Source organism: Grus americana, chromosome Z (genome assembly GCF_028858705.1).
Source record: "Grus americana isolate bGruAme1 chromosome Z, bGruAme1.mat, whole genome shotgun sequence".
In the NCBI taxonomy this organism is placed as follows: domain Eukaryota; kingdom Metazoa; phylum Chordata; class Aves; order Gruiformes; family Gruidae; genus Grus; species Grus americana.
Genome location: NC_072891.1, coordinates 37199010 through 37225942, shown reverse-complemented (window position 1 = coordinate 37225942; position 26933 = coordinate 37199010). Strand labels below are relative to the sequence as shown.

General features: G+C 37.5%; 1 protein-coding gene across 3 annotated transcripts in view; it reads right to left on the bottom strand.

Annotated features, from left to right (window-relative positions):
- CNTLN (centlein) overlaps nt 1-26933 on the bottom strand; it is a 203604-nt gene that overhangs the window by 71336 nt on the left and 105335 nt on the right. For all 3 annotated transcript variants that reach the window (XM_054810899.1, XM_054810898.1, XM_054810900.1), the window contains exons 12-14: nt 26221-26342; nt 23374-23499; nt 995-1044 (exon numbers count right to left, since the gene is read on the bottom strand). In XM_054810899.1, the coding sequence (XP_054666874.1) occupies nt 995-1044; nt 23374-23499; nt 26221-26342 (298 nt within the window). The remainder of the gene's footprint in view (nt 1-994; nt 1045-23373; nt 23500-26220; nt 26343-26933) is intronic.

Here is a 26933-nt window from a genome sequence, read left to right as displayed (position 1 = left end):
ATTTCAAAAAAGGGGAAAAAACCCCACTTTATTTTTACATTCAAGTGGCCAACATAATAGCAAAAAAAGAAATCTGGTCCAAGAAAGGCTGGACCAGATGATCCTTGACGTCCCTTCCAACCTAGTATTCTGTGATTCTAGGAAAACAGCGACTAGCAGAAAACTGGGATAAAGAATGGTCAGGTTTTATTGCTAAGAACATGTAAAATACTTCTCCAAGTTTTCTACTCCCTTCCTTCGCACAATACTGTGCATAAAGAATTCACCACAGATGTGACACTCAGCTGGACTATAACTATGCACTTTTGAACTCTTCTCCAAGACCATTCAGGAGCAGCTAGTAACATAAAGAGTCAGAGAAGTGATGGAGAGGAAATGGTAATATATTGCCTGTCCGACTGACAAAGACCCATCTTCACAGAATCATCAACTATTGTAAAGATTGTAAAGATATAAAAGAAGATATTCATGATCATTTCTTATAAGAGTTCCTCCATTTTTATTTACTTTCAAATTCACATACTCTGCGAGACTAGTATTAAAAAAGAAATCTCAATGAGCATGAAATTTCTGTATCATTGTACGTCAATACTGCAAAAACCATTTCAGATTCTGAAGAAAGCTTCATAAACATATAAATATGTCTTAGATTGTACACATATATATACACACATACACATAGATATTTTAGACATAAAACAATTTTATATGTAGTATATACACATAAGTTGCAAACATATATTAGTGTATATCTATATATTAAAATTGCCATTGACTTAATAGGCATGTGGAGATCTTAAGGGTAAACATACTTTGAAATAGGAATATTTATGGCCTTATGCTTACAAAATACATATTCAAAAAAGAAATTAACCTATGGAGAGAAAATGACCTTAAAATTAATATTTCCAATAGACTACATAGGCACATATAAAATACTATACCTTCCCTTATTTGTTGTAAACATAGTTGAACTTCTGTATTGTGAACTTACCCATAGATTGGAGTACTTTCATCTGATCCAATTCTTCCTCAAGATTCAGTCTACAAAAAAGGAAATAAAAAAGTAAGAACCACAGAACAATCACATAGACACCACTAAAACCATTAAAAAAATTAAACCAAAACCATATCAATATATTACTAGGGAAAGAGTTGTCAACACCCAGGAATTAGTTCTAACTTGACAACAGTTAGTATACTTCAAACGTAAGAGTAATTTGTACAACAGCTGTTTAAAATTTATAAATCTGTATCTACAAAAATTCAGATATAATGTTGGTTGTAACATACACTAAGAAAATTTAGATGGTCCTTTTTAGGTAAGGAATGCCTGAGGCGAAAAGGAGACTGGTAGGAGGTGGAATCCTGTGAAGAGGGGAAATATGTATTCAGTCCCAGGGGAAACAACCAGCCAACCTTGTGCAGATATACCTTATCATTTCTCTTTTTCCAGCAACTATTGGAGAAACTTATTAACAAAATCTCTCCTCCCCTTTTCCAGCCCTGATCTACTACTGTATTACGACTATAGCTTATTCCATAATATCAACTAGCTAAGGTCTTTACAACAAAACACCAGAATTGCTGTTTGTCATTTTATTCAAACCACATACAAATAAAGTTGCCAGGATACCAATGCTAAAGTTTCAAAGTCAAATTGAGAAATCCTAGAATGAAAGACATTAATTTCAATGGTTCACTTTTACTTGTGTTTTCTACACAATCTTTAATTATATAGTTGCATACTGTTTTAGCAATAAGATCCCCACCTATTTTAGCCTAGGATCCTACAGCACACAGAACAGAGGGCAGTCAATGTGCAGATTTTGCTTAAAATATAACCTCATATCCTATACATATACATATTATTCTAGCTCTGTTCTAAAGTTAGGTTGCTAATCTTCTCCCAGTCTTTTCTGCTGTACTCTGTACAGCAGCACCTAACTGCTTCACAGGAAATCTAGGTTTTACAAAATCCCTCTGAGATAAGGCACAAAGAAAATTGGGCCAAAATATCTGCTAACTTAAGGAAAGGGTTTTAAAAAAAAGGGTCTTTCAGTATAGACAGTATTTTAAAGCACATTATATGTTTAATGCATCTCTGACTCATCTGTAACTCTAAACATTGCAATTCACATCCCACAGTCTCACATGAAGTACAGAGAAAGTGAGAAATGAGACAAGTCAAAGTAACTTCCTTTGCATGACACATAAGTCTCCAGCTATTTTGAGGATGACTCAGCTTCCTTTGCAGGTTGACTTTCTTTGCTTTTCTTTCATTCTCCATGCCTCAGTCATCATCAGTTTCTGTAACACAGACTACAGTGGCCTTTACCTCCACATTGTCCTAACTCCTCATAGCACATTCACTTTCTGCACTGAATGGCAAAATGCTTCTTTAAAAAAACCATTCTCTGTTTACGTAATTAAAGACTGTATTCAACATTACAGGAATAAAAGGGAGTGAATTAAGGATATTTTAAAATCCTTCTCGCCTGAATCTCTATCTTCTGAACATGTTATTTTTAAACTTTAAAATCATTATTTGAATGAACATGTTTATGCATGTATATACATACTGCTTCCCTACACACTATGTGACAAGCATACAATGATAATTGTACAAGATTTTTAAAAAGAGTTAACTTTTACATAAAGTTTTTTTAGGGTGATGAAAGACATACAGAAGTAAATAAATGACATGCAGTAAGGGGTAGCTTTATAGTCTGAATACTTGAAGTGCTTCCAAATAAACTCATTTGTCTGTGAAATAGTCTCAAACTGAAGTTATGATAAATCTAAGCTGGAAATATTTCAGGCAAGCCTAGACAAGAAATTACAATGTGTAATACAAGACTGAACCCATACAAGTCAATGACTGGCTTACATGCATGCTAGAAATGCCCAACTGGGTTAGACCAGTGCTATGTCCATCCATCACCAGTGCTCAGTCTCCAGCTGAGGCAAAAGCAGATGCTACTCAGGAGAGAGCACAAGCCTAACAGTTTCTGCAGTCTGATTCCAATTTTCCATCCTGAAAGTGGCATGCAAGCACTACCCTCTGTTTCCTCTGTTTTAACTGGTTCTGTGTTGCTAAAAGGACCTTTCCTCCAATCCCGCAGGAATGGAATTTCTTTATAACCTTTCATGTGGAGCCTTGTCAAAGGCAATTGGAAAATACAGATCAGATTTTATCCACACAGTTACTGTCACCCTTCTGCAATTCCAGTAGGTTAATGAAGCAGAAGCCACACTGACACTTTCTCAACAAAACTGTGTTCATCTGTGCTCAGTGATCTCTCTCCCTCTCAATTTTTTGTTGGTGTTTTTGGGTTCTCCCCCCACCTCTTTTTCCTAAAGACAGACTGCCATCTTCCCAAGTATGGAAGCAGTCAGGCTCACTGGTCTGCAACTCCCTCTGGAGCCCATTTTCTAGATGGGAGTTACAGTGGCAACCTGCCAGTCCACTGGCATGATGGCTGTTTACAATGAAGTTACAGTTCAGCAATTTTATACTTCAGTTTCTTCACACCCCTTGGGGTGTGAAAATATTAACATCAAGATATTAACAAATAACTTATCTCTTTGACCTCATGATTGCTGTACAGTTAATTCAAATAGATCTAACACCTTTGATCTATCTGCTACAAAGAATGTGAGTTGTTGGCATATTCTTAGCATCTTCAGCAGGGAAGGTTGATGCAAAGATTCACTGAGCTGTTCTTTTATGGCCTTGTAAACCCAGTGTATCCTTTTATGCTGTTATCACTAAGCAAACCTACAAATTGCCTAACTGGCTTCTTTTTCACTTTATTTAAGCAAAACTTTACTATCAAAGCTTAAACACCTTTGAAAACCACTCTTCAAGAGCCTTTTTAGCCTTTTCAACTTTCCACTTGCGTTTGTCCCACCATTATTTATTGGCCTCATCAATGCAAGCTTAAGTTTTAAATGCTGACCTTTTCTGTGAGAGGGCCACAAATGCTTCCCCACTGAGTCTTTATAGGGAGCTTTTAAAGACTATTTTGCACTGGAGGTTGGTTTAAGAGGTTTTTTAAATTTCATTTTTTAAATCATAGCACATATTTCAGCTGGGTTTCAGCTACAATACCTTTCTTAACAGTCTCCAACTGTTTGTAGGCTTTCTGTACTGTTTGTTCTAGGGTTTGGGGGGTTGGACGGTTTTTGACTAGTTGCTTCATTTTTATGTGGTTCCATTTCTGGAAAGTGGATATCCCCAGGCCAATTCATTTGGTCCACTCTCTTCTGCTACCATTTAAAACTAATTAAAAAAAAAAAAAAGATGCAAACATCACATGAACCCATCTTTATAAAGGATGAGATGTGCGGAAATGCAGGCCTCATCTCTTTTCTTAGGAAAGTTACAGAACAAATCATCCTGGAAATCATGTCCAGCCACCTAATGGACAAGAAGGTGATTAGAAACAGCTAGCAGGGATTTACCAAGGAAAAGTCTTGCTTTACCAACCTGACCACCTCTGTAAGAAGAAGACTGACTGTAAAAACAAAGGGAGAGCAAACAATAAACCATACCTTGAATTTTGCAGGGTATTTGAGATGGTCTCCTACCTCCTTAATGCCAAATAGTTGAGATCTGAATTGAAAAGTAGACAAAGTGGCTAGGAAATTGGCTGGACTGTTAGGCTCAAAGGGTGATGTAAGAGACTAGATTCCTCCTGGGAAACAGGATGTTCTCCTTTCCCAAGATTTATGTTATTTGCAGCAGCACATACAAAACATGTCTTACATGTAGATAATCACACGTGTCACACTAAACCACACCGAATAAATTGCATTCCACTGGGGAGACTGCTACCTGCATTTTGAAGCTTAATTTTTTTTCGATCTGGGGAAACTTACACAGGTATTGCCTCCCTTTTTGAACCAATTACTCTCATCCTATCCTATCCTATCCTATCCGTTGGTTTCTTACATTTTTTCTAATCTCTGAAGCCTGACAATATTCAGTTCACAAACTTACTAAGTTTTGAATGCACGGATTGGGCCACTCACAGCCGACGTGGTTAGTATTGAGCAAATTTAAGTGTTTAATTCATTTGGGAACAGATTCTATACGGGTTTCTATTCAAACTTTTCTTTCTTAAAAAAAATGTAATACAACAAAACCTTCAAACTTTATTTTCTACAGTATTTCTATGGCAAATATAGTGCTAACAGAGAAAACTAAAAATATATTATCTGTATGGTCTTGATACATACATTCATTATACAAAATCAGAAGATGAAAAATAAATGTTCAAGTAATTGTGAATTTTTCATAGAATCATAGAATGGTTCGGGTTGGAAGGGACCTCAAAGACCATCTAGTTCCAAACCCCCTGCTGTGGGCAGGGACACCCTCCACTAGACCAGGTTGCCCAAAGCCCCATCCAACCTGGTCTTGAACACTTCCAGGGAGAGGGCAGCCACAGCTTCTCTGGGCAACCTGTTCCAGTGCCCTCACCACCCACACAGTGAAGGCATTCTTCCTAATAGCCAATCTAAATCTACCTTCTTTCACCTTAAAGACATTGCCCCTTGTCCTATCACTACTTGCGCTTATGAACAGTCCCTCTCCAGCTTTATTTTAGGCCCCTTTCAGGTATTGAAAGCTGCAATAATTTGTCCCCGGAACCTTCTTCAGGCTGAACAACCCCAACTCTCTCAGCCTGTCCTCACAAGAGACATGCTTCAGCCCTCTGATCATCTTTGTGGCCCTCCTCTGGACTTGCTCCAGCAGCTCCATGTCCTTCTTATGCTGGGGGCCCCAGAGTTAAATGAATGCAGTACTCCAGATAGGGTCTCAGGAGAGTAGAGTAGAGGGGGAGAACCAATCACCTCCCTTGACCTGCTGGTCACGCTTCCTTTGATGTGGCCCAGCATACAATTAGCTTTCTGGGCTCCAAGCATACATTGCTGGCTCACGTTGAGCTTTTCATCAATCAACACCCCCAACTCCTTCTCCTCAGGGCTGCTTTCAATCCATTCTTCGCCCAGCTGAACTTCATGCGGTTCACATGGGCCCACCTCTCCAGCCTGTCAAGGTCCCTCTGGACGGCATCCCTTCCCTCCAGCATGTCGACCACACCACAACTTGGTCTTGTCAGCAAACTTGCTGAGGGTGCACTCCATTCCACTGTCCATGTCACTGACAAAGATGTTAAACAGCGCCGATCCCAGTACCGACCCCTGAGGAATGCCACTCTCCACTTGGACATCGAGCTGTTGACCACAATTTTTTGAGTATGACCATCCAGCCAATTCCATATCCATCAAGTGGTCCATCTATCAAATCCATGTCTCTCCAGTTTAGGAACAAGGCTGTCATGCAGGACAGTATCAAATGCTTTGCATAAGTCCAGGTAGATGATGTCAGTTGCTCTTCCCTTACCCACCAAGGCTGTAACCCCATCATAGAAGGCCACCTAATTTGTCAGGCATGATTTGCCCTTAGTGAAGCCATCTTGGCTGTCACCAATCACTGCCTTATTTTTTGTGTGCTTTAGCGTAGTTTCCATGAGCATCTGCTCCATGATCTGACCAGGCACAGAGGTGAGACTGACCAGCTTGTAGTTCCCTGGATCTTCCTTTTCTCCTTTTTAAAAAATGGGGGTTCTGCTTCCCCTCTTCCAGTCAGTGGGAACTTCACCGGACTGCCAGGACTTCTCAAATATGATGGAGAGTGGCTTGGCGACTTCATCCGCCAGTTCCCTCAGGACCCGTGGATGCACCTCAACAGGGCCCATGCACTTGTGCACCTTCAGGTTCCTTAGATGGTCTCAGACCTGATCTTCTCCTACAGTGGGCGGTTCTTCATTCTCCCAGTCCCTGTCTTTGCCTTCTGCATCTTGGGCGATGTGGCTCGAGCACTTGCGAGTGAAGATGGAGACAAAAAATTCGTTGAGTACCTCAATCTTCCCCATATCCTGCGTAAACAGGTCTCCTGTTTCCTTCCAGAGAGGGCTCACATTTTCCCTAGTCTTCCTTTTATGACTGATGTACTTACAGAAGATTTTCCTGTTGCCCTTGACGTCCCCAGCCAGATTCAACTCTATCAGGACTTTAGCATTCCTAACCTGATCCCTGGCTGCTTGGACAATTTCTCTGTATTCCTCCCAGGCTACCTGCCCTTGCTTCCACCCTCTGTGGGCTTCCTTTTTGTGTTTGAGTTTGCCCAGGAGCTCCTTGTTCACCCACGGGGGCCTCTTGGTGTTTTTGCCTGACTCCCTCTTTGTTGGCATGCATCGCTCCTGAGCTTGGGGGAGGTGATCCTTGACTACTAACCAGCTCTCTTGGGCCCCTCTTCCCTCCAGGGCTTTGTCCCATGGTACTCCACCAAGCAGGTCCCTGAAGAAGCCAAAGTCTGCTCTCCTGAAGTCCAGGGTAGTGAGCCTGCTCTGTGCCCTCCTGACTGCCCTATGGATCTTCAACTCCATCACTTGTTGGTCACTGCAGCCAAGGCTGCCCTTGAGCTTCACATTCCCCACCAGCCCCTCCTTCTTGGTGAGAACAAGGTCCAGCACAGGACCTCTCCTTGTTGGATCCTCTATCACTTGAAGAAGGAAGATATCATCAATGCATTCCAGGAATCTCCTGGATTGCTTATGCCCTGCTGTGTTGCCCCTCCAACAGATACTGGGGTGATTGAAGTCCCCCATGAGGACCAGGGCTTGTGAATGTGAGGCTGCTCCTATCTGTCTATAGGGGGCCCCATCCACTTGGTCTCCCTGGTCAGGTGGCCTGTAGTAGACCCCCACTATAACATCACCTGTCCCTGTGCTCCCTTTAATCCTGACCCATAAGCTCTTGGTCAGCTGCTGCTCATCCATCCCCAGGTGGTCATTGACATGGAGGGCAACACTATCTCCTCATCTCCCCTGCCTGTCCTTCCTAAAAAGCCTATATCCTTCCATCCCAACACTCCAGTCATAAGAGCCATCCCACCACACCTCTGTGATCACAGATGCAGATCATAGCCCTACAGGTGTGCATCTCTAACTCCTCTTGTTCATCCCCATGCTATGTGCGTTTGCATAGAGGCATTCAAATTGGGCCCCCGATGAAGCTGACTGACCAGCTGGAGTGGCTGGAATTCCTTTGTGCTGCATTCAGGTGCTCTTCTGCTGACCTGTGGTCCTTCCCCTGCCTCTGGGCATCTATTGCTGGCACTGGCATCAAACTGGTAGGAGTGGGATGGATTCAGGTTCTCCTCCCCCCGACAACTTTATCATGACTGTGTGCAGTCAAATGGTTTTTTTACTATCACTCATAAGTATTTTTACATTCAAGGCAAAAAAGAGAGCAAAAATTGCAATGTGAAGAACCACATACAGAGGCAAGTAGCCCTTCCTTCTTTTCTGTTTGTTCCCAGCTCAGCAGTACAATGTGCTCTGACACATTTGAATATTTTCGACATGCTATTCTAGCTTGAACTTGAAAAAAAAAAAAAAAAAGCAGGTGTATATACTTTTCAACAAAAAATACACTTCTACTTCAGTGCTCTAAAATTCACCACAAAAGTACTGTAGCCTGCATATTTTGTTACAAAAGCACAGCTCAACAAAAAGGAGGAAAGGGTCTTCTTCAAGAGTACAATTATTTGCAGAGACTGTATGATTGCTACTTTCCCCAGGAACAAGTGAACATCATCAGTTGGGAGAAGCATCAAAGAAGGGTCAACTAAGAACTTTCTAAGGAGCAAGAAGGGACTCCAAGGAATTCAAGGTAACTGAAGAAGTCACAGAAAACTGCTGAAGTATAATGCAACACTGAAAGAAATTACTCAACCTGAAAGAACATGGTGGTAAAAAACAGGAGTGGTGGACATATTTGCTTTCCAGCTTTCCATTATCTCCCTCAGTGTGCCATCACACAGATGTGCCAACCTAATAGGTAAGAACTTATTTATCTTTATGAAATTCTTCCTCCCTCTCCAAAAAATATTTCAAGTGGATCTGAAGATAAACATCCGCGTGTGTTTTTTCCCCAAATGTGGGATTGCCTTTAACAGACTGCCTCCGCACCGCCAGTCTTTTAAATTATCCATGTTCATCTCTTTTACGAAGCAGATTAGGTATCTGAAGAGACCTGTGATCCAGTTGCACGGATTCTAGTGACATGAGATGCTTCCCTCACTTACTGAGGGTGAAAGAAGGATTGCCTCTGCAATCCTGCAGCTCAAAGGATCAAAAATAAGCTCTGTGTGTGGTAATGCAGAATACTAACTTACTGGAACTAGAGAGTCAGAACAGCCGTGTCAAAGGTCAGATACTGTGAGTAAGAGCTTCCAACATTATTTTAGCAGATGAAGCTAATATTTGCTGTAATTATCTTAAGCATATGCTCACTGGATTCACTGCATCAGTTTTTGCATCATTCACTTTCAATTAACACATCAAACAATGGAAAGAAGAAATGCGCCAGGTTTTGATCCTAACTGAAAGGGGACTTCTCTGTGCATTGAAAAAACTTGTGTTTGATTTAGCAAGTGCTGAGCAAAGGGCATCATGTTTATGTCATCTGAAAAGATCCGAGACACAAACTGAAGCTGAGAGATGGAATCTTTGAAGATATTTCAGCAGCGGAAAAGTAGTTTCTGTGTAAAGTGTTTCTAGCTATTGTAGTCTTGAGGCACTGATATTGAAAAGAAATCTTTGAATGTTAGTACATGCCTCCTCCATCTTTTGATGGTAGAAATGCCAGCAGTTGAAGATGTTTCAAGAGTAGGCAATTTTGAGGATGATGTATATTTTAGATGCCCTTATGTTAATCTCCATTTAACTGTGTTTCTAGCAATTTTTTTAGGTTTGCACCACAAATTTCACATTTTACAATCATGTACAACTACAAGCTTGACGTAAAAAGAAAAGAATAAATAACAGCATATTTAAAACTTTTTGTATCTGATATCAAATAATTTTTCTCCTGATATATCCAGTAGTTACTAAATAAAGTGAAAGAAATTACAAGTTTACATTGCAGATTAGGTTAATTATCTTTCTGTTTCAGATTATAACACCGAGTGGCACTCTTTTCCCAGTAGGAAAATTCGTAAGTGGATAATTTAGGAACTGCAGGAGAAGAACAAATCTAGAAAACTGTAGAAACAGTCAACTGTCTGCTTTGTAAAGCAGTATCATAAAACATGGAGGATGCTTTCAGTTTACCCGTTCACAAGTCTCCTAATGACAATGTATCAATTGACAAGCACTGTGCTTTCTGGTTCTTTTTCATACTATGCATGTTTTTGATTGAGCCAGCAAATATATAGCACATGAAATTTATAAATCAGCAATTTTCAAGGAAAACTGATTTTCTGCCTTTTTAAATTGAAATTTTCAAATTCTATGATTGTATTTAAGTTTTTGTGTTATTTCAGTCAGCATCTCATAAACATAATCTCGCTATTATGTCTCTTACAAAATTAAAAAACTTCAACATTCTAAGCATTTTACAAGAAACAGATTTTAAGCTCCAATTGTACAAGGAAGAGCTAGAAACTGAAGTTCATTTGGAGATGATACCCCTGTACAAAAGGAGAAACATGAGGTATGTAGGTACCAAAGTGCTGCCGAGAAAACCATACACAACATCAACAAAGAAAAAAAAAAAACAAGTAAGGAATGAACAAGGAGAAACTATGCAGTCCTGCAGTTAAGGTTGATTAAAGTGGGAGGGGAAAAAAAAAAAGAGGCCCATGAAAAAACCTAACTTAGCCAACAGAATTGATGAAGGTCCTAAATTGAATACATACAGCAATATAGAACTTGAAAGAAAGTCTATGGTAACCATAATAAGAAAACAAAAAACTTTTCTTTTGAAAAAAGGGTTTGCTCTGTAGACTCAGAGAAGATAGACCTTTGAACCACAATTCAAGAACGAAGGATGGGATTTGAATACAGAGGAAATATGCAGGTCAAGAGGAAAGACAAACCAACCTGAGTATAAGTATAAACTGATCACTTCCAGCTCATGATAAATTCACATCTCTGCACCTTTTCTCTTGACAAAGTCAAAGGCTACTACTGCATTTTACAGTCTCTGTCACATTCATGCTTGTATTCATTGTACTATTTAATTCAACTTTTAAAAAAGAGAAGTTCCTAGGATATAATTTAAAATGATAGAGAGATACCAGACATGACCTTTGTGCAAATGTTTATCAAATACTGTCAAGTATTCTGACAACTTACACAATCTTTTATATTGATATGTGGAGTAGGTAAAACCTTGCAGGGTGCTGAAACTCGAGAATTCTGTAAATAAGCTCCTAACTATTAATAAATTGATGAAAAAATAGAAATAAAACCTAACTAAATTTCAATGTGTTTTAAAAGCAATTAAAAAGCTGCTTAGAATTATCTCTGAAAAAATGCACAAAACATCTTGTATACATGAATAACCTTAGGCAAAGGAGATTCATTACTAGGAACACCTATCAGCAATCCAGATGAAAATAAGTAACCACACAGTTAAATTTTATTAAGTTTCATTAAGCTCAAAGTCTAAACTCATATCTGCAATGGTAATGCTAACATAGTGAGCCACTTCTAAAAGCCTGCAATGTTGAAATTGCAATTATCATTTGGCCTGTATCAAGATGCATTCTTTACACGTTCTTTTCAATCAGTTTGGTTTGGGTTTTTTTAAGCTGAGAAGGTGTAAAACATTTTCAAAACATGGCAAACAAGTCTTTTCTGATGGCACTGGGAAAGTCTTTTCAGTCCTGGTTAGTTTATAGTTAAGGTTTCTAGAGTCATAAATAAGGCTGCATAACTGAAAAATGTACCCTGAAAATTTACAGTAATACTCTACCAAATTTGCCGATAATGAAGGTTTCATAACTATGAGTGACTTTACATGACTGCTATTTGTAATTTAAAGAACAAATACACTAATCCTATATCTATTAAATGAACTGAAAAATCTTTTTTAAAATGTGTATTCAGCTCACACACACACTTTTCTGCTCAGGACTGTTTCTTAAAGAAGGGGGAAAAACTCATTTTGCAATGTGCTTGAAAGAGTAATAAAACTAGTGGACTGAAAAAAATCCAGAATTTATGACTCCTTCCAGAAAAAAAAATGCCTTGCTGCTATTTATACTCAAATGTTGCATTTTCTTGCAGCTTTGCTAAGCTCAAATGATAGCCCATCAGATGGGAGAAAAGCGACTTAAAGCCATACAAAGCCTAGAAATTGGTATACTGATTTTCACCTTTATGCAGACCTGAAATTGCTTCATGGCCTTCAGCCTTCTGCATAGGGAGGTTATGTTGCTTGCAAGTATATCTGGTAGAATTTGACTGTATTTCTTCACTAAATCTTTCTCAACAATAAGCATTTTCTTATCTGTTTCCAAAATAAGTCAAAAACCCAGAGACCTTCTGACAATATAACCTACTCCAAAATACTTCTAAAGCTTACTCTGTTGACAAGAAACAGTCCAGGACAGTCTTAGATGCTCCAGATTACATGGGCAGAGAACAACTTCCACAGATTCACAGAGCTTTAGGGGTTGGAAGGGACCTCTGGAGATCATCTAGTCCAACCCCCCACTAGAGCAGGATCACCTAGAGCAAATTGCACAGGATTGTGTCCAGGTGGGTTTTGAATATCTCCAGAGGAGACTCCACAAACTCTCTGGGCAGCCTGCTCCAGTGCTCGGTCACCCTCAAAGTGAAGAAGTTTTTCTTCATGTTGAGATGAAACTTCTTTTCCAGTTTGTGCTCATTGCCCATTCCAACTCCTTCCTAGTCAAGGAGAAGCCATTGAGTCCTTGAATTAACAGGAATCAGCACTCTAAATTAGCAGGAACCTACTGGCACTTCCAAGACAACTGTCAGTATCTTCTAACGCAGCAGGTCAGAAGTAGAATCATGTCTTTGTTTTCATATCCCAAGAACAATCTCAAAGCATTTAGTTTACTATCAATAACTTCATGAAAGTCAATTCTTCTTGCTTGTAACACATATATGCAAAAGGCACCAAGACGAGCAGAAAAGCACACAGCATCCGGTTTTAGGTACCAACACTCCATTTCTATCCTCCAACTATGATTGCCACAATCTCACTTGGCAATATTAAGACAAGGATAGTAAGAAATCAAGAGAGATCAAATCTATCCAGCTAATAGTTTATGCTGGTATCGCATACATTTTCAAATGTACTGACCTTGACCCACAATTATAGTATCTGCTCTTTCCAGTATCATACTCACACTCTGAATTCTATTTTATGGCAATATAATACTTTTGATTACTCCTCCATTATTTAGTTATTTTTTTAATACTCACCCATTTGGAATATAGGAAGAGGTTGCATAATAAAAACTGTGCTATAGTATCAGTTTTGCCAAAGGAATTACTTCTGATTTCTTTTAGATTATAGCTAGGCATCAGCAAGAAATTCTCTGTAACAGTTGCTTACTTATCAAGTTACTAGAATAGGTGAAATGCTCATACCATCTGCATATAAGCAGGGCTTCTGCAAAATATACCTTCTTGCTAGAACAAAATTTCCTAGTACTCATCATTTTTAATTGTCAGCAGTTCTAAAGATACCACCAGGAGCCCTCACACAGCTCCAAATCTAAAGTACATACACACATGCGCACTTGGGTCTCAATGCATTAAAGAAAAGGTAGTTTAGAAATATAGCCTGCACTACAGCATAAACTTTCTCTCTGCACTTATCAGTTTAAAGGGCTCCTTCCCTCAAGAGCTGCCGACCCTAGGTTAACCCATTGCCAGAGGACTCCAGTTAGTCCTCTAGCAAACCACTGCCTCCTGAGTAATGCGCACCCCCTAAGTCAGCCATTGCTCATCAGCAGCTTTCAGCATTCACAGCTACGGCCAGCATGAGACTCCTACACTGCTCTGCATACAGATAAAAGGAATTAAGAGAGCAGGCTCATGGCAGTCTAAAATAAACATCCAAACAAACAATAAGACTTTTTTTTCCATTTGTCCCAGGGAATTTTATCTGGAAAATAAAACCAAGCAGAGAATCTCATTTCTAATAGCACTGAATACATAAGAAGGAATAACCCACTGAGGAAACCGACTCCTTCCCAAGGATTACATGTTGTAAGACTGCAGCAGGATGACTCTTTGGAGAAATAAGCAGAACCAACCACAATCTCCTAATGCATACTGTTGCTGGTGCGGACAGATATCAGGGGGCTAGTCCAGGAGCTGCTGCAGTCAGGGAAACCTTCCTCTGAGTCCAGGAGGTTAACTATTGCCTTTTCAAATGTTTTTCTCCAGAGTCATGGAAGATTGTAAAAGACTGGAAAATCAAATTAAGAAGGAAATCAGACAGAAAAAGACTGCTAAGCAAGGTTTGCATGCTCTTTATCAGAGTCCTTAAAAAAGGACAGTAGTGTTGCTTATTACAATAACCAAAATAAGCAAGTTTTAAAGACACCGGGTCAAAGTAGGGCCAGGGAATTTTTTCTTATCCAAAGCTTAAGCCAAATAGCCTAATAATCTTTGCAAGGAAAATGGGACAGCAGAAGCAGCTCTGTTTACTTCCCCTCAGAAAAGAAAGGAGCTTGAGAAGAAAGACAGCAGATCAACATAGAAAGGTCTTCTAGGTAAGCAAAACTGAATTGTACTTTCTGTTCGTGAGTTTTCAAAAGGGCAAAAATTCTACTTTGTAAAACCAGAGTAGAATGCACATTATGCATACTTTTGTAAAAAGCCCATACAAAAAATATAGGAAGAGGCTCTCGTAAACTAGGATGGGGAGTCTGATATGTCATAATGTAAACACTGATTTTAATTTTCTACTACTCAAAAATTGTTTAGAGTCTTGAGAACGAAGCTAGGCAGAAACTTTATCCAGCTTCTACATGTGAAATACTACTCTGACAGAAATTCTTCACTTTGTTCCTACAGCATTATGATTCAAGAACATTTGCCTGCAGTAAGGGCAAAATATGCTCTTTTCAGGAGTCTGTATATTTATGTGTCAACTGACAGCCTTGGGAGGTGAGAGTAAACCTGGGAGCAGGTGTTTGATCTAGACTGTGTGAGAGAGCAAAAACCATTACATATGTCTGGGGATAATGCTGCCAAAAGAAGAGTAAAGCAAAAAGTACTAGCATTACTTACATTTTGTGAACATTCAAACTATTCAGAATGATTTACTGGAATTTCTTTACAGAATAAAGAATTGGAAGAAAATTGTAAACTTACAGTTTACACAAAGAAACTTGTAGTCTTAATTAACCAAGGAAATGGAATATTTGACCACACAGAGCTATCTATCTTACTTTGTCCATTCACTTTCCAGAAATATGTCTTTATCATTCTTGTTTCCCCAATTCAGTCACTTACAGGATGGATGAAAATTGCAGGAAGCAGTATCTGTTGGTGCTAAGTAAAGCCTCTCTGATTTACAACCCACATTCTGGAGAGAAAAAGGATAAAAGCAAATTCCCCCCCCACCAATCCAATGTCTGTTCACCTAACAAAAAAGTGAATACGGTCATAGTTGTCAAGAATGAGTTTTAAGATATATTTCAAATTAATAGTCACTCAAAAAACAAAGAGGCACTAGTGACTAGTGACTAAAATAGTTTCAACGTGCAGCATAACCTTTAGCTTGCAAAAGGATGGCAGAAACTCATGTCTAAAATTTTATCTACCACTTAGTAATCTTTTATTTGTTTTACTGTAGTACAAAACGCAGCTGACTGACCAAAAGGTGTTTAAAAAAACAAAAAGAAAATGTTATACTGTGTGAATTATGCTCATTATCTTAACTTGAATTTTTTCAGTCCTTTATAACAAGACCACCAGAACAGCCTCATAAATAGTGTTTACCTGCAGTTAGTTCAGAAAAGATTCAACCTGAAGGCCTGTGTACCAGTGTAATCAACATAACTCAGAGAAGCACATAGGGTGAGGACTCCTTTGCATGAATTTTATTGCAAGAGTTTTATTGTTTCATCAGTGCTTTTAACCTTGTTGTTGATGACCAACACACCAAAGTCTCTATTACCTACAGCATGTTTTTAGTATGGAGCTGGCTTCAAATAGTGCAAAGTAAGGATGCAAACCAATTTCTTAAATTCTTACACTGAAATATTTGAGTTTGAGGAAAATTTGGAAGATTCCATGTTTATTCTCATGTGATTGTGTTTGAAACAAGCAAATACAACAATACTTAGAACACGCATTTTGAATTCTTTACAAATTACAAAAAGATCAAGAAACATTAAGACAGGCTAAACTTTTGTATGTATGTGCATATTCTGTCCCATGCAGCAAGAAAGCCAAGTAGTTAGTCACAAAGATCATGCTGGGCCACAATAAAGGTCCATTTTGCCCCACACCTGAGTTTCTGGAATTCCAGAACTGTACACTTTAGTAAAGAGTTCAAGAGTCTTTTCCAACCTAAATGATTCTACAATTCTACAAGAGATAGGGCATGCATACATAAATATTGCTTAATAATTTTCATTGTAAAATATTATTTGCAGCCTTTGTAGACATTTAATGTCTCTACTTGTTTGCAAAATTCAGTTCTTGAAGTTCCATATGTTGTTAGCAAAGCTGAGATATACCTAAACTTGAAAATTTGCTATTTCCCTTCCAAAATCAGTACTGTGCAAGGAAAATGGAAAACTAGCATTGTTTTGAATTGCTAAATTCACCTGTTGCCAGAAAGTACCAAGCAGTGCTGACCTTACCAAAATTCCCAGGAACTCCATAGAAAGTGTTGGAGAGAAACCTATATCCATTACTCCTTCATTACTCTCTTAATATAGCAGCCTGACAGCTTATGTTACTAGCTTTGGTGTGCTTTGGTGTTATAGATTGTAGGTTCATAGGCTTCTTACTATGAACAAACAGTACAGTTTAATAAGACACACTTAGTACTTCTTTATTTTTATATATACATATATATCTGTAGGCTGATAAATCAGACATTTCCATATACATGCTGAAGAACTTTTATCTAGGCAATAGAGATAAGAAGACAGCACTCTCACAGGCAGTGCGCTTACCAACAGTACAGTATTTCATTTCTGTAACACTAAGATAATCTACAGAAATCACTGTGATTCAACAGCAAGGCAGGCAACATAAAGGGAAGCTAACTAAGAGTCCCTACCTTTCTCCAACATATCTCTGCTATTCTTGTCCCTGACAATGCCCAGATTTTATCATTAACGCAACTTTAATTCTGCCTTTCCCACCTTATGTATTATGGAAGAACATTTAATGGCACGATTGCATGTTTTCAGTATGTCACAGTCTCATCATGTATGAGAAGGCACTGAAGTACTGCAGGCTGCTTATGGTAATTTGATACTACTACCTGGATTTTGAACAAATACCTGCAGACAAGAAAAGTCTGATGAAATATGGAAAAACAAAGGAAAAACATCAACACATCTGATTTCCAAAAACACAGCAAGCCCCCAAATATGCCTGTTAGCTAGGATGCTGGAAATTACAGGATTTGGTGGACACAGGTAAGAAAAGTTCTACAGACAAGCTTAACAACTAAAGAACATTTATCTCATCATCCCTGACAGATCATTCTCACTGGAAAACAATAATATATTTGTTTCAGTTAGCTGACACAGTGCCTTGTGAAAATGTAACTGGAAGCTTGCTAGAAAAGAGAAAATAATTCTCTTCACAAAAGGGGCCACATAAGTTAATTATGCAAAAGTCCCTAAATTACTTAATGTGGCATTTACAGTCCTGACTTTGATCCTTTAAAAATATCTTTTACAAACAGCACCCTGTAGTACAATTAATGCTGCTGTTTTCTTACATTCTAAATTATTTGTAGTGGTTTTCGCCAAAAACTGCACTGTTTCAAGTTCTCACACTTGAGCCTGACCGTCATTTCCACTGAGCAACATTCAGTCCAGTCAGCGAGCAAGCACCTTTGTCAGAACACCCTAACACCAGCTGCAGAATCTAAACCTTAACTGTTTTCAGTAGAACAAAAGGTGATATTTTAGATTTATCAATTTTCTTATCCATCCGAAACCTAAAGAAATACAAATACATCATTATTTTATTTGGCTTTGCAGTATAGAATTACTAATTGCAGTAAAAAGTAAACAAGAGACCTGGGATTTAAGTACTTTGCAGTAAGAAGCCTGCTATGTCCCAGCACTCCTAAAACTGAAGAACAGAGATAGTACATATGTCAGAAGGGATATACTCTGTAGGTGACACTGTTTAACACTATTGTAGCATGAATGCACTTTGTTCCAAATTAATTTGGTTCACGTCATAGCTATTTAGTGGAACAAAGTAAAAAAATACTGTTATTTGGACATTGCACACAATGGAGGTTTAAAAACTAAAAGTCTCTGATGACCAGATACTTCCTGTTTAGGCAAAGAAACTGTCAAGGTGATCAAAACTGCATTTTTTCATCAGGTTCTCTAGAAAAAAAGAAGAAAAAAAAAAAAGAAGACACTTTCAAGAAGCAGAGGAACTAATAAAGCCTAGGTTTGTGTTTCTTACTGCCACCATTCCAAAACACGAAATTTAGCTTTCCTCCACCATGCCCCTTCTGATAGCTAGAAAAGGCAAGAGGCATCACATGCTGTCGCTGGTCCCAAGTCAGGCTCAGACTAGCTGGCTGGTGAGATACTACACAGGCTATAGAACAATTGCTTTGACTCTACAGAGAATAAAGAAAGCAGAAATCACAAGGTCTTATTTTCCTAAAAAAAACAAATCTAATACGAAACCTCTATTAAATAGCTGCTATAGCAAAGTAAGGATGCTACCAAGCTTGCAGTGATTTCACATGCTTCAAAGATCCAGAACACGCTTCCTACATGGAGGACATGCACAGCTACTCATGTACTCAAAGGAAAGGATGACTACCAAAGGTTCCTTGAATGATGTGGTTATTGCTTTCACTTTATAAACACCTTCTTCTTATCATTAGCTGCATCTGACCATACCATACAGACAACCAACTTCCAGTTAGCTGTAAAGACAATGACTTATATCATAATGTCTTATGTCAAAGAATGTACTATGTCAAATAATTCAGTGTTGCTGGTATCAATTATAAGATCGCCTACAAAGTAATCTATAACAAAAGATATAAAATCATAAAGCTTCCACAATAGCTTATACACAGTCAACTATACCTTTTCAAAGTCTGTACATAAAGGCCAAAGGGATGGGGTAATTCTATATTACAGCAAACAAGAATTTAACATGGAAACGCCAAAGTTGTTTGAATTAGCTAGTTTGTAATCAAGTAGCAGTTCTCCATACTAATTCACCCTGAATTTCAGTAAAATCCAAATACTATAGATACAAAGATGAAACTAACTAATGTGGAAAGAAAATGTTGAAGGACGTATCTATCAATACAATTCTACAGAAAGTAAGACAACATTTAGCACTTAATAGCCAAGATTAAAAATAACCTATCTAAAAACCTGAGAACTATTCTAGATTTATATATATCTGTGTGTACATTTATACACATATCTATAAAAATATATCTATCTGTAAAATGATATGCCTATTTTCATTGAAGATATTCTAGTTCTATGTAGCTGCAAGATGCTGAATCTGAAAGCACTGGTGTTGCACAGCTGAATAAAAGAAATTTCAAATTCTTTATGTTACTAGATCTTTCTCTTGCAAGTTTTCAGCAGTTTCATGTAGCTTAAATAAAAATATTATATTTATACAAGCATGGGCCACTCTCCTCCTCAGCTAAGTGTTAACTACTGTTTGAATACTACTATGTTTTTCTGCTTGCTTAAGAGAGAAGAAAAGTGATCAAATCCCATGTTTTTCTTAACACTGAACATGAGCATCAATACAATACCTGCTTTTGTAGCCTGCTATAACATGGTACTTAACAGGAAATGACACTGCAGCATAATACAGGTGTTGCATACTTCATAGGGAAAACGAAGACCAAAATGGGACATCCATATTCCTGTGGAATTATTTTCACTTGGCCATTAGCATTAATAAACACTTCAAAGAATACTTAGGGAATTTTTTTCAACTACCTCTTCTTCCTCCTGATGTAACTCTTCAATCTTGGCTGAAGTTTAGCTGGTAGCTGCTATAGGATTTCTTAAGACAATGGGTTGTGAGGCCCTAAAAGTTAGACTACTTTCTTAGCTACTGTTTCAGATGTCAAAGTGAACTTAAATTTTGGACCTTTTTTGGGTTTGTTTGTTTTGTTTTGTTTTAATAAAAAAGAATTAAAACCATGAGATTTTATAACTCATAAAATTAAACATGCAGCTTTCAATCTACATCATATACATGGTGGAACATAATCTGATATTCTTTGTCAAATAGTAAATAGTGGAGGAGGAGGCTTAATAAAGAAGTCAGGTAAAACTATTACTAAAACCAGTTTCTATAAAGTCAGAGAATAATTATTCTGTGATGCACTTAGTATAAAGATAAACCATGTTAATAGCAAAAAAATCCTCTTCCTTCCAGGGGAATGTTGGGAAATTCAAGAGGAATATATGCATAAAGCACTGAGCACACACTGAATAATCACAGTTTATTGATTATATTTTACCAATCTAGTATGGAATTGTAACAATATAGAGATACTTTCTTTTATATGCACAAATGGTTCAAATTTATATGTCATTAATCATGGAAAGGATGCAGCACATGGCTCTGAAAAATAATTATTAATTGCAAAGTAGTACAACATGCACATACTATTCTTTACTAACCAAAAAGTAAAAAATGGTACTAACAATGCCATGCATTGTGCATCAACATTCTCCAAAAAATAACTCTGACACTAGGAATTCTGAACTTCACGAAAACAGAAAACTTCATATATTTTAAAAAAGAGGTGCTTAAATTTAAGTCCTAAACCTTATATTTGTCTGTGTGGTAGTGTCCAGCTTGAAACGTGCATAGTGTTTAATAGCTTAAATGAAAGTGAAAGCAATTCCTGCCTTTGATGAGAAGAAAACTTTATAAAAGAAAGGACCTGACAGAAAGTAGTGGCTGTCACAAAGTCTTTCCATAAACTTCAACACAATTTGGAATTAGGCACCACCAGAACAAGTGACTTCCCAAGCAACTTCAGTTTTTCCTGACCTAAAACCAGATTTCATAACTTACAAACTGATTGTTTATCATGTGCTAATACTGGTAATGACTGCATTTTGGGACATGCATCAATGGGCTTTCCTTGGTTTTACTCTATACTTTATTTATTATCCATCTATTTTCAGAGCAATGTACTTGCAAGTTAAAGACATTTTACATCATTGTTCTACCGGTAGAAAAAAGGAGAGAGGGAGTGAGGGAAAATCTTCCTTACAGGTAAAACAAATCAACAACAAATAATCCTGTTTTCCTAACATTCACTGTCTGGCCCAGTCACAGACAGAAATTACACATATTTAAAGTTAAACCAGACTTAAACCAAAATAAAATCCCTACAAAGACACTCTTATTTAAGCAATGCTGCACTGGATTTGGCTTATACATGTTCTAAATCAACTTAAGCCAACAATTAGTAGGGTCTATCAAATTATGTGCATCCACAAAAACTATGGGCTAACCTGATTTACTTACACTGCTTGTAAAATCACACATATAAGTAATTGGTGCAACTCTGTAGATCATGTCCTTTATCCACAGAGCTTAAGAGAGAATATATACAAGATAAAGAAGACCTATCCACAGATCTAAAAAGTACACTGAATTTCTTAGGAAAATGGGCTCAGATTTTGAATGCAGAATTTTAAGAACTCATTTTGACTTAAAAATTCTATATTCCGAAGACCTCAACTCTTTGCTCATGCCATTTCAACACCATCAAGTCAAGGCCACCAATCTGCAATGTACCAAGCATAAGAGTTTTCCCTATATACGTGACTGCACAGGAGTTCTAGAAAAACAGTCCAACTGTACCAACCTTCAGGGTGTGCACAATACATAAGCAATCTCTCTTTCATGACTTTGCGTGAAAAGGAGAGGCTTATGTTACTGTTCCTGAGTTACTATTGCCTATGGTGCGTGCGGTGAATAGTGATGGAAGGAGAATTACAACTGCAATTACATCTATGGCAAGAAAGTGCTCTTTCCTACATAAAACCCAGAATAAACAAAAGTAGTACATGTGATAATTGTTGTGAGAGTTTCAAAACAGCAAACAAAGATATGACAATGAAGCGACAAGAACAGGCACACAATTGTAACTGGCAGATAGAAGAATACCCCATGCAACACAGCTATTGGCAATAATACACGTAATACAGTAAAGTAGCTTATGGGCAACGCAAGGACTTACATACTACAAAACAATTTGCTGTTGTTGAAATTCTGTGATAGCAGCCTTCATGGTATCTCCACAAAATCAGTTTACATTGTGACCCATTGGGAAAACACATTTTCTTTAATGCTGACAAAAACAAAGTCTGAATAAAAGTTTCTATGATGTCTTGATTCTTAAATAAAAAAAAAAAATCAACTTGACTTACAGAAAGTGTTAAATAGCAGCAAAGGGCTAATTATACCATACTAACTTCCTTTTGTCTAGTATAAAAGGACATTTTCTTACTTTGCCTGGCTGAGTATAATAGCCTATGAATTATGAGATCAAAGCAGCAAACTGTATGTTTTCTAAAGCAAGAGTTTCCTTCACCAAGTTTTACACTTACTACAGCTAAAAGAGCTGTGTGAAGGGATCAGCACTAAACCCAAAGGACAGGCTGTGCACAGCAAGAAAGAGAGCAACTCCCTCGTGCTTTTTGCAGGTCACTACCAAGGACCATGTTAGCAGATCCACACCAGACCCTTAACAGGCAGCTCTGCTGCTACCAGTAATTAGCTTGGACAGCTCTGGCTCCAGGAGTAGCAGCAAGGCTACACCATAATGAGCTCAGCTGGGATTAGCAGGACAGGGCAGGGAACCAAGAGAGCTGAGGCATTCTGCATTGCGTATGTAACACAGAGATCAAACAAGGATGGCTGGCTAGGTTATCCCCTCACCACCTCATTCCAAAAATGAAGCACGGCAGTGTGTAAAATACAGGCTAATGAAGAGCGACACCTCCAACAGATGAGAGCCACATTAATTAACACAATCCCTAGATCATGGAATACAGTTTCTGTTAGTGCTAGCAAACTTGTAACTTGTCACTGATTTAAGAGGGGGGGAAAAAAAAAAGAAAAAAAAAAGAGCTGATGTTTTCCTTTTCTGCTTTTGGTAGAAGATGGTTTTATTTTGGAATTTTGCAAGGAATTCCTCTTATGTGGCCTGCAAAGCACAACCTTCAAAAACCACAGCAGAATAATGTTTTTATGTCTTTATGTAAACGCCATTTAAGAACAAACTCACTTCTCAATCAACAGCTTTTTGTGTTCCCTTTTGAAAAAAGCCAGTTCGTTCCACACAGCGTCAGAATCCTCTTGACAAAGCTGACAGGGTTCTGCATGCTGGTATCTGCTTTTACCACTTTCAATCCTGTTTATGAGTAAAAAGAGGTGGTTTGTTTTCAAATATCTACATGTTTTAGGACCACAGGCATAAAAGCATCCTTGCTTTCAGAAAATACAAATTTTAAACTGCAGCACTATGGCTCTCAAATGACATGTGGCAGAGCACTGTTACCCGCATTCATTCTGTCAACGCTCCTTACAATACTGGTATGAGAAAGAAGAAGGCAAAACCTTCTCTTGCATGAAAAATGGGAGAGCCACCAGCTCCCCTAATGCTCCTGCAAACCATTCTGGAAGTTGCACTAATGCTCACTCTAAATCAAACTGTTGATCTACTTTGTAGTGAAAGAATAATCTATCTATGGAAAAGATGATGCATGAGGAAAAAGCATAGTGATTTAGAAGCACGGAAAAAATGAAAATATTTCACAGTTTTTCGGTCATAAAAAATATTTTAATGCATTTTAATAATGCAAAAGATAAAAATTGTATTTAGAAAATCCTTTATAAATGAATTTAAACTCTCTGCAATTAAAATTCCTACTGGGCATAGAAATAAACTCTCAGGGAATGTGGTAACCTCACAAGGCCTGCATCATCTTTGCAGTCACGTATGTCAGTGGAAGTTGTATGTACACTGACAGGTGGATTAGGTCCCATCAGGTGCCATCTCAATAACAGATTCTAATCTATGAAGAATGAGAAAGAATGGTGTCCTCCATCTCTTACAGAGGATCAGAAGTACTTGATACTGAGTTCCTAATGCACAATTTACATTACACCAGCGATATAAAGCTTCTTGAGATACCGAAATAACAGCATAAGGTATAACCATTCATAGACTGTTTTTCTTTGTGTCTTGGCTACTTTCCTTTGTATAAGCATATTTAACAGGAAAAGCAACCCCCTTTTATTATGATGGCTTCATACAATTCTGTTCTGATGAAAAAAACTATCAAAACCCTGTAATTTTCAGCTGCTCATAACTGCAGATGAAAAAAATCAGATGAAAGAATAAAGATTTAGTATTACACTTTCCCCAATATCTATTTCTCCCAAATACATTCCTGCCAGAACACAAGCTGGTCTCATTTATTTTAAATAGAAATAGAAGTTGCTTTTGTCTCTCTTTCCTTTTTCTTTTCTCCCCCCCCCCCCGCTTTTTTTTTTTTTAACTATCAGAACCAGAACACTCAGTGCTTCACTGTATATCAAGTTTGATTTTACTGTCTTTATCTAGGTTGAATTTTTGTATCTTTTCAGCCTTGGCCTCTCAGCGGACCACGAATGCCTACTTAGCTTTAGATACAGAATTAAATCATTTCATTGCATGAAGTAACTACCATCCAGTAGGGTTCAGTCATTTCCAGCTTGCACTGAATTTTAAACAGTGAGCTAGAAGATAAAATCATCCCTGTTTTTCCTAAATAAACAAAACCTTTTCATTCTAATTTAAACAAATCTATTCATTATTTATGTTTTCATATTTCAAAAAACCTTCCTGCGCTATTGATGCCTGTAGCAGATTTGTACCTTAGCATTATTTTAATCCACTTCTTTTTTTTTTTTCTTTTTAAAAGACAAACCATTCTTAAGGAATTGCCATAGTATTACAAAGCAATGCAAACCTACTCAGATGGGCCAAAGCATTACTTATGCTTATGACGGACAGTGTGTCATTCACAGTAGGATTGTTTATGTCACTTTGGACTCTCTGAACGGCTACCAGTTTTGTAGCAATTTCTGAGACTCTCTTTTCGATTAGTTACAAAGTTTGTGTCAAGATTAGTCAGTATTGCTTTAATTACAAAAAGAATTATTTTTAGTAAAACATATATATGTTTACTATACTGCAGGTGCATGCTGAAGTCCTACTAAAGACATCAGGATGTAAGGACCTGCTCAAATTACTTTCTTGAAACAGGGCATGAAAAACTGTACCTCAGCAGTGGCTGACAACTGCAGTGATAAGAAATGTCTTCATACCTCCAAATGTGTGTGTTTACCAAAAATTCCAACTCTCTACTAAGGACTTTAAAAAAAACAAGGAATTTCTGCATAAAATTTTCACTGTTCTGTATAGAATAGGGAGAATTATATTTAGAATATTCACTATTTAAATTTTGATGTGGCAGAGTCTTTATTCTTTGTATTAATAAAGATATATTATTGCAATATTTTTCTGGAATTATCAGAAATAATTGATTATATAATCATTTAACAGATGAAAACACCCTGATTTTTATGCACATACTTTGTTTTCCTATTAAGAAGGGGATTTTAGGATTAGCTTCAGTTAATGTTTGAAGTGCTACATGTTAGAAAGGCTGTTTTTTCTATATTGTTTAATGAGTAAAATTACTTTTAAAAACTATTTGAAACATAAAGAGCAATTGTTCTATTACAGAAAATTAAAAAGATACACAGTCAACAAATTAATCAACTGGGGAATTAGACAAGCATAAATAAGCAGCCCTAGCAGACCTTTGTCCAGTACTCAGGCGCACAATGAGATCCTAAATAAAATAAGTCAAAGTGTCAGCTCGATACATTTTACTCTTGGTTTCAACTGTAATTTTTCTCATATAGGGATATGCCATGCACTCTGCTTTAACAAAGGATAAAGTCTTGATTACCACGTAGTAGCTTCTTCTTTCAAATCAAATTCTCTTTTGAATACCTATATAATACTTCTGTTCAGATTTCTTGTGTAAGGGAAATGTTTTTAATGAGCTATGTAACTTACCTGCTATCGCCCTCTTCCCACTGCTTTAATTGCTCTTTTAGTGCTCTGTAGTTGGTCTGTAACATCTGCAGCCTCTCTTTGCGTTTTTCATGGGCTGCTCTTAGCTCATCAGTTTCTAGAGTCTGTATAGCACCAGAAAAACAAAATTAGACTTGGGCAAAAGGTAAGAGACTTTCACACAGAACACATGAAACAAAAGTTCTGTTTAATTAACTATTAAGAGCCTCAGAAATCTAAATAGAAAGATCAGGAATCACAATCCCTGAGGTCAAATTTTTCGTATTGCTACTTTGGCAAATTTAGCTAATTTGGCAAAATTTACTTAAATGTTTTTTTCATGCTGCTGAGAAGTTTTAAAAAATTTACTACCAAAATGTCAGGTTTCATCTTGTGAGTGCATTGGCCTAATACACCTAAAAATACATAGACTGAAAAGGATTATTGGCACTGTCTTTTCCTCTGATCTATTTTTATTTTCCATGGAAAACTAATCTACATATTTTCAAGGGAAAAACTGGCCACATTGAAGTCCACATCAAAAAACCTAAATTTAAATGGCTTTAGGATTTCCTCATATATTAACTTATTTCTGTAAATAGATATTTAAACCTGCAACACCCAGAATTTGTCCTCTAGTTATGTAACAAACAAGAAATAAAAACAAATTTTGCAATAGTTTTTATATAATCAAAACCATATAAAAAATGTACTCT